The 13,869-nt window shown below is 52.5% G+C and overlaps 1 protein-coding gene across 8 annotated transcripts in view; it reads right to left on the bottom strand.

Annotated features, from left to right (window-relative positions):
• Positions 1 to 13,869, bottom strand: part of LOC139232706 (polyamine-transporting ATPase 13A3-like) — a 99,812-nt gene that overhangs the window by 25,411 nt on the left and 60,532 nt on the right. For all 8 annotated transcript variants that reach the window (XR_011588079.1, XM_070863186.1, XM_070863185.1 and 5 more), the window contains 2 exons: positions 5,995 to 6,108; positions 2,876 to 2,955 (listed from right to left, as the gene is read on the bottom strand). Coding sequence is in view for 7 of the 8 variants with exons in the window: in XM_070863186.1 (XP_070719287.1) it covers positions 2,876 to 2,955; positions 5,995 to 6,108 (194 nt within the window). In the remaining variant the exon portion in view is untranslated. The remainder of the gene's footprint in view (positions 1 to 2,875; positions 2,956 to 5,994; positions 6,109 to 13,869) is intronic.

Here is a 13,869-nt window from a genome sequence, read left to right as displayed (position 1 = left end):
GCAGTATCGGAGGGGCAGTGCTGAGGGAGTGCCGCACTGTCGGAGGGGCAGTGCTGAGGGAGTGCCGCACTGTCGGAGGGGCAGTACTGAGGAAGTGCTGCAGTGTCGGAGGGGCAGTGCTGAGGGAGTGCCGCACTGTCGGAGGGGCGGTACTGAGGGAGTGCCGCACTGTCGGAGGGGTAGTACTGAGGGAGCGCCGCACTGTCGGAGGGGCAGTGCTGAGGGAGCGCCGCACTGTCGGAGGGGCGGTACTGAGGGAGTGCTGCACTGTCGGAGGGGTAGTACTGAGGGAGCGCCGCACTGTCGGAGGGGCAGTGCTGAGGGAGTGCCGCACTGTCGGAGGGGCAGTACTGAGGAAGTGCTGCAGTGTCGGAGGGGCAGTGCTGAGGGAGTGCCGCACTGTCGGAGGGGCAGTACTGAGGAAGTGCTGCAGTGTCGGAGGGGCAGTGCTGAGGGAGTGCCGCACTGTCGGAGGGGCAGTACTGAGGGAGCGCTGCACTGTCGGAGGGGTAGTACTGAGGGAGCGCCGCACTGTCGGAGGGGCAGTACTGAGGGAGTGCCGCACTGTCGGAGGGCTAGTACTGAGGGAGTGCCACACTGTCGGAGGGGCAGTACTGAGGGAGTGCCGCACTGTCAGAGGGGTAGTACTGAGGGAGCGCCGCACTGTCGGAGAGGCAGTACTGAGGGAGTGCCACACTGTCGGAGGGGCAGTACTGAGGGAGTGCCGCACTGTTGGAGGGGTAGTACTGAGGGAGTGCCGCACTGTCAGAGGGCTAGTACTGAGGGAGCGCCACACTGTCGGAGGGCTAGTACTGAGGGAGTGCTGCACTGTCGGAGGGACAGTACTGAGGGAGCCCGGCACTGTCGGAGGGGCAGTACTGAGGGAGCGCCGCACTGTCGGAGGGCTAGTACTGAGGGAGTGCTGCACTGTCAGAGGGACAGTACTGAGGGAGCGCTGCACTGTCGGAGGGGTGGTACTGAGGGAGCGCCGCACTGTCGGAGGTGCTGTCTTTCAGATGAGACGATAAACGTCTGACCCCTCAGGTGCAGGTAAAAGATCCCGTGTCCAATATTTCGAAGAAGAGCAGGGGAATTCTCTCCGGTGCCCTGGGGCCAATATTTATCCCTTTTTCTACTTATTCAATATTGCTGAAACTGATTATCTGGGTCATTATCGTATTGTTGATTGTGGGAGCTTGCTGTGTGCAAATTGGCTGCCGTGTTTCCCACATTACAACAGTGACCACACTCCAAAAGTACTTCATTGGCTATAAAGTGCTTTGGGACGTCCGGTGGTTGTGAAAGGCGCTATATAAATGCAAGTCTTTCTTTCAAAATTTGCGACCAGCCACATAAGGAGATAATTAGGGACAGGCGACCAAAAGCTGGGTCAAAGAGGGAGATTTTAAGGGGTGTCTTAGAAACATAGAAATTTACAGCGCAGAAGGAGGCCATTCCGGCCCATCGTGTCCGCACCGGCCGACAAAGAGCCACACGGCCCTCGGTCAGCAGCCCTGAAGGTTACATATAAACCTACGAACAATGACGGAAAACATAGAAAATAGTTGCAGGAGTAGGCCATTCGGCCCTTCGAGCCTGCACCACCATTCAATAAGATCATGGCTGATCACTCACCTCAGTACCCCTTTCCTGCTTTCTCTCCATACCCCTTGATCCCTTTAGCCGTAAGGGCCATATCTAACTCCCTCTTAAATATATCTAACGAACTGGCCTCAACAACTCTCTGCGGCAGGGAATTCCACAGGTTAACAACTCTCTGAGTGAAGAAGTTTCTCCTCATCTCGGTCCTAAATGGCTTACCCCTTATCCTTAGACTGTGACCCCTGGTTCTGAACTTCCCCAACATCAGGAACATTCTTCCTGCATCTAACCTGTCCAGTCCCGTCAGAATTTTATATGTTTCTGTGAGATCCCCTCTCATCCTTCTAAACTCCAGTGAATACAGGCCCAGTCGATCCAGTCTCTCCTCATATGTCAGTCCTGCCATCCCGGGAATCAGTCTGGTGAACCTTCGCTGCACTCCCTCAATAGCAAGAACGTCCTTCCTCAGATTAGGAGACCAAAACTGAACACAATATTCCAGGTGAGGCCTCACCAAGGCCCTGTACAACTGCAGTAAGACCTCCCTGCTCCTATACTCAAATCCCCTCGCTATGAAGGCCAACATACCATTTGCCTTCTTCACCGCCTGCTGTACCTGCATGGCAACTTTCAATGACTGATGTACCATGACACCCAGGTCTCGTTGCACCTCATCTGTCACTATTCCGATAATATTCTGTCTCTCTGTTTTTGCCACCAAAGTGGATAACCTCACATTTATCTACATTATAATTCATCTGCCATGCATTTGCCCACTCACCTAACCTGTCCAAGTCACCCTGCAGCCTCTTAGCATCCTCCGCATAGCTCACAAAGAGCACCCGGCCCAACCAGTCCACCTCACTCAACTGCGACACCCCTTATAGTGAAACATTCTACACTCCACCCCAACCGGAGCCATCTGATCCCCTGGGAGAGGCAAAAACCAGATAAAAACCCAGGCCAATTTTGGGAGAAAAAATCTGGGAAAATTCCTCTCCCTCTTAAAGGAGCGAGAGGCGGAGAGGTTTAGGGAGGGAATTCCAGAGCTTGGGACCCAGGCAGCTGAAGGCACGGTCACCAATGGGGGAGCGATGGAAATCGGGGGATGCACAAGAGGGCAGAATTGGAGGAGCGCAGAGATCGCAGACCAAGGACTCCGAGAGCCACTAGGGTCCTGATGGAGGTGGGAAATAAATTAATGAAAACTGCTCCAGTCCTAATGTGCAAATAATAAAAGCACAATTCACAATAATATTCGTAACTCACTCACTCGAGGCTTTGCAGACACTTGATGAGCTTGGTCTTCATGTCTGGCGACATTCTCGCAAAAACCGTACCGTACAACGTCACCTGTGGGACGGAGCGGGGGGGAAGAGGGGGAGAGACAGGGGGAGAGGGGGAGACAGGGGGAGAGGGGGAGACAGGGACAGGGGGAGAGACAGGGGGAGAGGGGGAGACAGGGGGAGAGGGGGAGACAGGGACAGGGGGAGAGACAGGGGGAGAGGGAGAGACAGGGACAGGGGGAGAGACAGGGGGAGAGGGAGAGACAGGGGGAGAGGGGGAGGCGGGGGTAGAGGGAGAGACAGGGGGAGAGGGGGAGAGACAGGGGGAGAGGGAGAGACAGGGACAGGGGGAGAGACAGGAGGAGAGGGAGAGACAGGGACAGGGGGAGAGACAGGAGGAGAGGGAGAGACAGGGACAGGGGGAGAGACAGGGACAGGGGGAGAGACAGGGGGAGAGGGAGAGACAGGGACAGGGGGAGACAGGGACAGGGGGAGAGGGGGAGAGACAGGGGGAGAGACGGGGACAGGGGGAGAGACAGGGGGAGAGGGAGAGACAGGGACAGGGGGAGAGACAGGAGGAGAGGGAGAGACAGGGACAGGGGGAGAGACAGGGGGAGAGGGAGAGACGGGGGGAGAGGGGGAGAGACAGGGACAGGGGGAGAGACAGGAGGAGAGGGAGAGACAGGGACAGGGGGAGAGACAGGAGGAGAGGGAGAGACAGGGACAGGGGGAGAGACAGGGACAGGGGGAGAGACAGGGGAGAAGAGGGAGAGACGGGGGGGAAGAGGGAGAGACGGGGGGGAAGAGGGAGAGACGGGGGGGAAGAGGGAGAGACAGGGACAGGGGGAGAGACAGGGACAGGGGGAGAGACAGGGGAGAAGAGGGAGAGACGGGGGGGAAGAGGGAGAGACGGGGGGGAAGAGGGAGAGACAGGGACAGGGGGAGAGACAGGGACAGGGGGAGAGACAGGGGAGAAGAGGGAGAGACGGGGGGGAAGAGGGAGAGACGGGGGGGAAGAGGGAGAGACGGGGGGAAGAGGGAGAGACGGGGGGGAAGAGGGAGAGACGGGGGGAAGAGGGAGAGACGGGGGGGAAAGAGGGAGAGACGGGGGGGAAGAGGGAGAGACGGGGGGGAAGAGGGAGAGACGGGGGGAAGAGGGAGAGATGGGGGGGAAGAGAGAGAGAGTGAGAGAGAGAGAGAGAGACAGAGAGAAGAGGGAGTGATGGATGGATGCGGGAAGGGTGGGGTGAGGTGAGTGAGGGATGGATAAAGAAAAGGGAAGGAGGTAAAGGATGGGTGAGGAAGAGGGAGAGAGTGCGAAAAAGGAGCAAGGGATGGATAAAAGGAGGAAGGATGGAGAAGAAAGGAGGGAAATAAGAAGGCAGGGAGAAAGCGAGTGAGGGGAGGGAGAAAGCGAGTGAGGGGAGGGAGAAAGCGAGTGAGGGGATCGGAAAGCGAGTGAGGGGAGGGAGAAAGCGAGTGAGGGGAGGGAGAAAGCGAGTGAGGGAGGGAGAAAGCGAGTGAGGGGAGGGAGAAAGCGAGTGAGGGGCGGGAAGGAAAGAGACAGACAGATAAGAGATAAGGAGGTGGTGAGACAGGGGGAGTGGAAGGGTATGAATCAGGTTCTTCACTGAGAGGCCATTCCTCAATGTCGGGACTGTTCGTGAGGCACGCTCGATCTGAGAGCCAGGCCTTTCCCCAGCCACATTGGCAGAGGCCAGAGATGCTGGCCAAGGGGCCCTGTTGAACGGACAGGTGGCTGATCGGAGAATCGGCCCCAATCTCCTGCCGTCAACGATCCCTCTCCCTCCCGCCTTTTATCTTCCGAATCCCTCCCTTCCTGCCCTGAAGGCACCATCTATCGCTGGGGCACGGGATCCTCGTCGTTGGGTGATCTCCAGGTGGCCCTTCCTCACGCATGAGCCAGTCAGTGCTGCTGGGATATTCGGCTGTGGGGGGAAGCACAGACCCGTTTCATCCAGTCCCCACCCGCCAATTTCCAGCACGGGTGGTGGGGTGTGTGACAGGGACCAGAAGCGGGATAGACCGGACAAACTTTGCCCCTTCTCTTACCCAGGGGAAACGGGGCTAATGTCAGCGCCCTGGCTCCTGCCGTACCCGAGAGTCGGAACACAAGCCGGGGGGGGGTTATGCTTGAACTGTATAAAACACTGGTTAGGCCACAGCTGGAGTACTGCGTGCAGTTCTGGTCACTGCATTACAGGAAGGATGTGATTGCTCTGGAGAGGGTACAGAGCAGATTTACCAGGATGTTGCCTGGACTGGAGAATTTTAGCGATGAGGGAAAGATTGGATCGGCTGGGGTTGTTTTCTTTGGAACAGAGGAGGCTGAGGGGAGACTTTATTGAGGTGTATAAAATTATGAGGGGCCGAGATAGAGTGGATAGGACGGACCTATTTTCCTTCGCAGAGGGGTTAACAACCAGGGGCATAGTTTTAAAATAATTGGTAGGTTTAGAGAGGATTTGAGGGGAAATGTCTTCACCCAGAGGGAATGGAGGTCTGGAACTCACTGCCCGAAAGGGTGGTAGAGGCAGAAACCTTCATCACATTTAAAAAGTACTTGGATGTGCACTTGAAGTGCCGTAACCTGCAGGGCTACGGACCGAGAGCTGGAAAGTGGGATTAGGCTGGGTAGCTCTTGGTCGGCCGGCACGGACACAATGGGCCGAATGGCCTCCTTCCGTGCGGTAAATTTCTGTGATTCTATGACAAGTCGGGATCAAACCTGGAGCCTTGGTCTGCTCAGTAACAGACCGAGCTAGGGGTTACCATCCCTCAAGGAATGACCCTAGAGTCCACAAGGATTGAAGATTAATCTCTGGCACACTGCTGTCAGCAAAAAGCCAATTAAAAAAATGTATATAATGTTTTCATTTTAGTTTAATACTTTTGTTTTCTTAGTTATAGAAATATTGTAAAAGGGGAGAAAGGCTGTTTGACGGGGCAGGGTTCTTGAGAGGCCGGATATCTTGCGAGAAAAGCTCCAGGAATACATCCTACCAGAGCTGGCAACACTACACAGAGTGGGTCATTTATTCTCCAGACACCAGGTTCAATTAGCAGCAACTTTTAAGAGACCTACCTTCGGAAGAAGTTCCGGGAACTTGTCTTCAATCACTGAAAGCGATGGGCCATCGATGACAAAATGGATCCTGGGCTTGGGGTGTTTTGGGGTAGCTCCAGAGAGAGGACCCGGCTGCAGTAAACACACATGATCAGCGTCTCCATTAACACCACCCGGCTCAAGGCCCAGAGCATCCCCAGTCACCTCAAACACTCCCAGGGCAGGTACACGGGGTTAGATACAGAGTAAAGCTCCCTCTACACTGTCCCATCAAACACTCCCAGGGCAGATACAGCACGGGGTTAGATACAGAGTAAAGCTCCCTCTACACTGTCCCATCAAATACTCCCAGGGCAGGTACAGGGGGTTAGATACAGAGTAAAGCTCCCTCTACACTGTCCCATCAAACACTCCCAGGGCAGGTACAGGGGGTTAGATACAGAGTAAAGCTCCCTCTACACTGTCCCATCAAACACTCCCAGGGCAGGTACAGCACGGCGTTAGATACAGAGTAAAGCTCCCTCTACACTGTCCCATCAAATAATCCCACGGCAGGTACAGCACGGGTTAGATACAGAGTAAAGCTCCCTCTACACTGTCCCATCAAACACTCCCAGGGCAGGTACAGGGGGTTAGATACAGAGTAAAGCTCCCTCGACACTGTCCCATCAAACACTCCCAGGGCAGATACAGCACGGGTTAGATACAGAGTAAAGCTCCCTCTACCAGAACTTAAAGAAGGGTAACTTTGAAGGTATGAGGCGTGAATTGGCTAGGATAGATTGGCGAATGATACTTAAGGGGTTGACTGTGGATGGGTAATGGCAGACATTTAGAGACCGCATGGATGAACTACAACAATTGTACATTCCTGTCTGGCGTAAAAATAAAAAAGGGAAGGTGGCTCAACCGTGGCTATCAAGGGAAATCAGGGATAGTATTAAAGCCAAGGAAATGGCATACAAATCGGCCAGAAATAGCAGTGAACCTGGAGACTGGGAGAAATTTAGAACTCAGCAGAGGAGGACAAAGGGTTTGATTAGGGCAGGGAAAATGGAGTATGAGAAGAAGCTTGCAGGGAACATTAAGACGATTGCAAAAGTTTCTATAGATATGTAAAGAGAAAAAGGTTAGTAAAGACAAACGTAGGTCCCCTGCAGTCAGAATCAGGGGAAGTCATAACGGGGAACAAAGAAATGGCAGACCAATTGAACAAGTACTTTGGTTCGGTATTCACTGAGGAGGACACAAACAACCTTCCGGATATAAAAGGGGTCAGAGGGTCTAGTAAGGAGGAGGAACTGAGGGAAATCCTTATTAGTCGGGAAATTGTGTTGGGGAAATTGGTGGGATTGAAGGCCGATAAATCCCCAGGGCCTGATGGACTGCATCCCAGAGTACTTAAGGAGGTGGCCTTGGAAATAGCGGATGCATTGACAGTCATTTTCCAACATTCCATTGACTCTGGATCAGTTCCTATCGAGTGGAGGGTAGCCAATGTAACCCCACTTTTTAAAAAAGGAGGGAGAGAGAAAACAGGGAATTATAGACCGGTCAGCCTGACATCAGTAGTGGGTAAAATGATGGAATCAATTATTAAGGATGGCATTTGGAAAAAGGTGACATGATAGGTCCAAGTCAGCATGGATTTGTGAAAGGGAAATCATGCTTGACAAATCTTCTGGAATTTTTTGAGGATGTTTCCAGTAGAGTGGACAAGGGAGAACCAGTTGATGTGGTGTATTTTTACTTTCAGAAGGCTTTCGACAAGGTCCCACACAAGAGATTAATGTGCAAAGTTAAAGCACATGGGATTGGGGGTAGTGTGCTGACATGGATTGAGAACTGGTTGTCAGACAGGAAGCAAAGAGTAGGAGTAAATGGGTACTTTTCAGAATGGCAGACAGTGACTAGTGGGGTACCGCAAGGTTCTGTGCTGGGGCCCCAGCTGTTTACATTGTACATTAATGATTTAGACGAGGGGATTAATGTAGTATCTCCAAATTTGCAGATGACACTAAGTTGGGTGGCAGTGTGAGCTGCGAGGAGGATGCTATGAGGCTGCAGAGTGACTTGGATAGGTTAGGTGAGTGGGCAAATGCATGGCAGATGAAGTATAATGTGGATAAATGTGAGGTTATCCACTTTGGTGGTAAAAACAGAGAGACAGACTATTATCTGAATGGTGACAGATTAGGAAAAGGGGAGGTGCAACGAGACCTGGGTGTCATGGTACATCAGTCATTGAAGGTTGGCATGCAGGTACAGCAGGCGGTTAAGAAAGCAAATGGTATGTTGGCCTTCATAGCGAGGGGATTTGAGTACAGGGACAGGGAGGTGTTGCTACAGTTGTACAGGGCCTTGGTGAGGCCACACCTGGAGTATTGTGTACAGTTTTGGTCTCCTAACTTGAGGAAGGACATTCTTGCTATTGAGGGAGTGCAGCGAAGGTTCACCAGACTGATTCCCGGGATGGTGGGACTGACCTATCAAGAAAGACTCGATCAACTGGGCTTGTATTCACTGGAGTTCAGAAGAATGAGAGGGGACCTCATAGAAACGTTTAAAATTCTGACAGGTTTAGACAGGTTAGATGCAGGAAGAATGTTCCCAATGTTGGGGAAGTCCAGAACCAGGGGTCACAGTCTAAGGATAAGGGGTAAGCCATTTAGGACCGAGATGAGGAGAAACTTCTTCACCCAGAGAGTGGTGAACCTGTGGAATTCTCTACCACAGGAAGTTGTTGAGGCCAATTCACTAAATATATTCAAAAGGGAGTTAGATGAAGTCCTTACTACTCGGGGGATCAAGGGGTATGGCGAGAAAGCAGGAACGGGGTACTGAAGTTGCATGTTCAGCCATGAACTCATTGAATGGCGGTGCAGGCTCGAAGGGCCGAATGGCCTACTCCTGCACCTATTTTCTATGTTTCTATGTTTCTACACTGTCCCATCAAACACGCCCAGGGCAGGTACAGGGAATTAGATACAGAGTAAAGCTCTCTCTACACAGTCCCATCAAACACTCCCAGGGCAGGTACAGCGCGGGGTTAGATACAGAGTAAAGCTCCCTCTGCACTGTCCCATCAAACACTCCCAGGGCAGGTACAGCACAGGGTTAGATACAGAGTAAAGCTCCCTTTACACTGTCCCATCAAACACTCCCAGGGCAGGTACAGCACGGGGTTAGATACAGAGTAAAGCTCCCTCTATACTGTCCCATCAAACACTCCCAGGGCAGGTACAGCACGGGGTTAGATACAGAGTAAAGCTCCCTCTACATTGTCCCATCAAACACTCTCTGGGCAGGTACAGCATGGAGTTAGATACAGAGTAAAGCTCCCTCTACATTGTCCCATCAAATACTCCCAGGGCAGGTATCATGTATTCAACCAGCATTGTAACCCATGTATAATCTGTACACTGTGAGAACAATGACCACTAGGTGGTGAACTTGTGGGAGACACTCCTAACCTGGACCTTCAGATATAAAAGGGGAAGCTCCACCCACTTCCATCATTTGAGTGCTAAGAAATAAAGGACAGGTCACAGACTGACCTTCTCTCAAGCATGGGCCTCGTGTGCATTTATACTGTGTAGTAAATACGTATCAATGGCGACGAGAAACTGGGATTTAAACCACGCGAGCATGGCCGCTAGCAGAACAGACGAGAGGTACTGTGTTAAGGAATGGTTGGGACAGAGATTCAACATTGTTAAAGCAGCACACAGTTCTCCAGGCAGACAAGGGCAATCGGGCATGCCCCAACATGTAGTCGAACCCAGAGGGGGAGTTCGACAGAGACAATGGCAAGCTGAACAGCGATTCACGCCATTGCAAGGGACAATGCGGCCAGTAATGGGGCCATCAACACCTGTTAATGGCGGACTCAAGGACAATAACAGGGGCAGTCAGGGACGACCGACTGCCAAATGACCTTTTGTTTCATACCGCAACTCATGCTGGAGGCGTGGAGGCACACACTCAGCCGGAGTTTGCAGAGATGAGAAAAATACCTGCAGAAATTGCAGAAATGGACACTGGGGGAAATCACTGGAAGCTGAAGTTCAGCGAGTTCATGTGGAGCACGTATACAGTTCATACACCAGGACGCCACCGATAATGATGAAAGTGCTCCTCAATGGCATCCCAGTATCAATGGAGCTAGACACGGGGGCCAGCCAGTCCCTGATGGGTATTAAACAGTTCGAAAAGTTGTGGGCGTCCAAGGCCAGGAGGCCAAAATTATTGCCGATTGACGCACAGCTACGGACTTACACAAAGCAGATCATTCCGGTGCTAGGCAGCGCCATGGTAGTCGTGACCCACAAAGATTCAGAGAACAGGTTGCCACTCTGGATTGTCCCGGGGGACGGTCCCGCACTGCTGGGGAGGAGTTGGCTTGCTGTCATGAACTGGAAATGGGGCGATGTCAATGCAATTTCCTCTGTGGAGCGAGTATCATACTCACAGATCCTGGACAAATTTGACTCATTATTTCAACCCGGCATTGGCACTTTCATGGGGGCCAAGGTAGTGATTCACATAAACCTGGACGCCAGGCCAGTACACCACAAGACCAGAGCGGTGCCGTACGTGATGCGGGAAAAGATAGAAGGCAAATTGGACCGCCTGCTGAGGGAAGGCATCATCTCGCCAGTTGAATTCAGTGACTGGGTGAGCCCGATTGTGCCGGTGCTCAAGGCAGATGGGTCGGTCAGGATATGTGGTGATTACAAGGCCACCATCAATCGGGTGTCACTCCAAGACCAGTACCCGCTACCGAGAGCGGAGGACCTCTTTGCGACGCTATCCGGTGGCAAACTTTTTTCAAAATTGGACCTGACCTCAGCTTACATGACCCAGGAGCTGGTGAGTGAGTCGAAGAAGCTGACCACCATCACGACACACAAGGGGTTGTTTGAGTACAACAGATGTCCGTTCGGGATTCGCTCGGCCGCCGCGATCTTCCAACGAAATATGGAAAGTCTCCTCAAGTCGATTCCAAGGACGCTGGTTTTTCAGGACGACATCCTCATCACGGGTTACGATACTGAAGAACACCTCCACAACCTGGAGGAGATGCTACGCAGACTGGACCGGGTAGGGCTGCGACTGAAAAAGGCGAAGTGCGTCTTCCTAGCTCCAGAGGTAGAATTCTTGGGGATGAGGGTAGCAGCAGACGGGATCAGCCCTACTGCATCCAGAGAGCACCAGACCCCGTAACACGACGGAGCTGCGTTCATTCCTGGGGCTCCTGAACTATTTTGGTAACTTTCTTCCCAAATTGAGCACGCTGTTAGAGCCACTACACGTGCTTCTATGCAAAGGTCGCGAATGGGTCTGGGGGGTCAGCCAGGAAAGGGCTTTTAATAGAGCACGCAATTTGTTATATTCCAACGATCTGTTAACACTATACGACCCATGTAAGAAATTTGTGTTAACGTGCGATGCGTCGTCCTATGGTGTCGGGTGTGTGTTGCAGCATGTCAATGCCAAGGGTCAGTTACAGCCGGTAGCTTATGCCTCCAGGAGTCTGTCCCAGGCAGAAAGGGGCTACGGGATGGAAGAAAAGCAGGCGCTCGCATGTGTATATGCTGTAAAGAAAATGCACCAGTACCTGTTTGGCAGGAAATTTGAGCTGGAGACAGATCACAAACCCCTAACGTCCCTTTTGGCCGACAACAAGGCCATAAATGCAAACGCATCGGCCCGCATACAGAGGTGGGCACTCACGTTAGCCTATAACTACACAATTCAGCACAGACCGGGCACTGAAAACTGCGCCGATGCACTGAGCAGGCTCCCACTAGCCACCACTGAGGGGGCTACCGAGCATGGTGCTGAGATGGTCATGGCTGTTGAAGCTTTCGGAAGCGAAGGCTCACCCGTGACAGCCCGTCAGATCAAAGTCTGGACAAATAGAGACCCGCTACTGTCTCTAGTCAAGAAATGTGTCCTGAATGGGGACTGGGCAGCCACGTACAGGGCATGCCCTGAGAAATTTAAACCATTTCACAGGCGCAGGGATGAACTCTCGATTCAGGCCGATTGCCTACTGTGGGGAAACCGTGTAGTCATGCCCCAGATGGGCAGAGAGGTGTTCATCAGAGAACTCCACAATGAGCACCCGGGCATTGTCACGATGAAGGCAATTGCCAGGTCACACGTTTGGTGGCCAGGGATAGACGCAGATCTGGAACTTTGTGTTCGCAGGTGCAACACGTGTGCCCAGCTGGGCAATGCGCCCAGGGAAGCCCCCCTTAGCCCCTGGCCATGGCCCGCCAAGCCTTGGTCACGCATCCATGTGGACTACGCAGGTCCTTTCATGGGAAAAATGTTTTTGGTTGTAGTAGACGCCTACTCCAAATGGATTGAGTGTGACATTTTAAATTCAAGCACATCCTCTGCCACGGTAGAAAGTCTACGGGCAATGTTCGCCGCCCACGGTCTACCGGACATCTTCGTCAGTGACAATGGCCCATGCTTCACAAGCACTGAATTCCAGGACTTCATGGCAGGCAATGGAATTAACCATGTTAGAACGGCACCGTTCAAGCCGGCCTCAAACGGCCAGGCAGAACGAGCAGTGCAGATAATCAAACAGGGGATGCTCAGATTCCAAGAGGGTTCCCTACAAACCCGCTTATCACGCCTTCTGTTGGCCTATAGATCCCGACCACACTCGCTCACAGGGGTTCCACCCGCAGAGCTACTAATGAAAAGGACGCTCAAAACCCGGTTATACCTTATACGCCCCACCATGAAAGAAATTGTCGAGAGCAGGCGCCAGTCACAATATCACTACCATGACAGGAATGCGAGGGCGCGATGTATTGATGTAAATGATCCTGTTTTTGTCCTCAACTACGCTGCAGGGCCCAAATGGCTCGCAGGCACTGTGGTTGCCAAAGAGGGAAATAGGATTCTGGTAGTTAAACTTACCAATGGACAAATCTGCCGCAAACAAGTGGATCAAACAAAAAGGAGGTTCAGCAACCCCATAGAAGAAGCAGAGGAAGAACACGATGTAGAGTTCACTCCACCACAGGTGACCGAACACCGGAACCAAAGGGAGGAGAGCCCAGTCACTGTGGGCAGTCCGGACAGGCCTGAGGCACTGCAAACAGCAGACACTCAGGCCAGCGCCCAACAACCGGAGCCCCAACTCAGGCGCTCTACAAGGGAGCGTAAACCACCAGAGAGACTCAACCTGTGATCCCAATAAGACTTTGGGGGGGGAGGTGATGTCATGTATTCAACCAGCATTGTAACCCATGTATAAACTGACCTAAGTTGTACACCATGAGAACACTGACCACTAGGTGGGAGACACTCCTAACCTGGACCTTCAGATATAAAAGGGGAAGCTCCACCCACTTCCATCATTTGAGTGCTATGGAATAAAGGACAGGTCACAGACTGAGCTTCTCTCAAGCATGGGCCTCATGTGCATTTATACTGTATAGCAAGGACGTATCAGCAGGTACAGCACGGGGTTAGATACAGAGTAAAGTTCCCTCTACACTGTCCCATCAAACACTCCCAGGGCAGGTACAGGGGGTTAGATACAGAGTAAAGCTCCCTCTACACTGTCCCATCAAACACTCCCAGGGCAGGTACAGCACGGGGTTAGATACAGAGTAAAGCTCCCTCTACACTGTCCCATCAAACACTCCCAGGGCAGGTACAGAGGGTTAGATACAGAGTAAAGCTCCCTCTACACTGTCCCATCAAACACTCCCAGGGCAGGTACAGCACGGGGTTAGATACAGAGTAAAGTTCCCTCTACACTGTCCCATCAAACACTCCCAGGGCAGGTACAGGGGGTTAGATACAGAGTAAAGCTCCCTCTACACTGTCCCATCAAACACTCCCAGGGCAGGTACAGCA

This window comes from Pristiophorus japonicus, chromosome 20 (assembly GCF_044704955.1).
Source record: "Pristiophorus japonicus isolate sPriJap1 chromosome 20, sPriJap1.hap1, whole genome shotgun sequence".
NCBI classification, from domain to species: domain Eukaryota; kingdom Metazoa; phylum Chordata; class Chondrichthyes; family Pristiophoridae; genus Pristiophorus; species Pristiophorus japonicus.
Note: the sequence above shows the minus strand (reverse complement) of the source record. Positions and strands in the feature narration are given on the sequence as shown.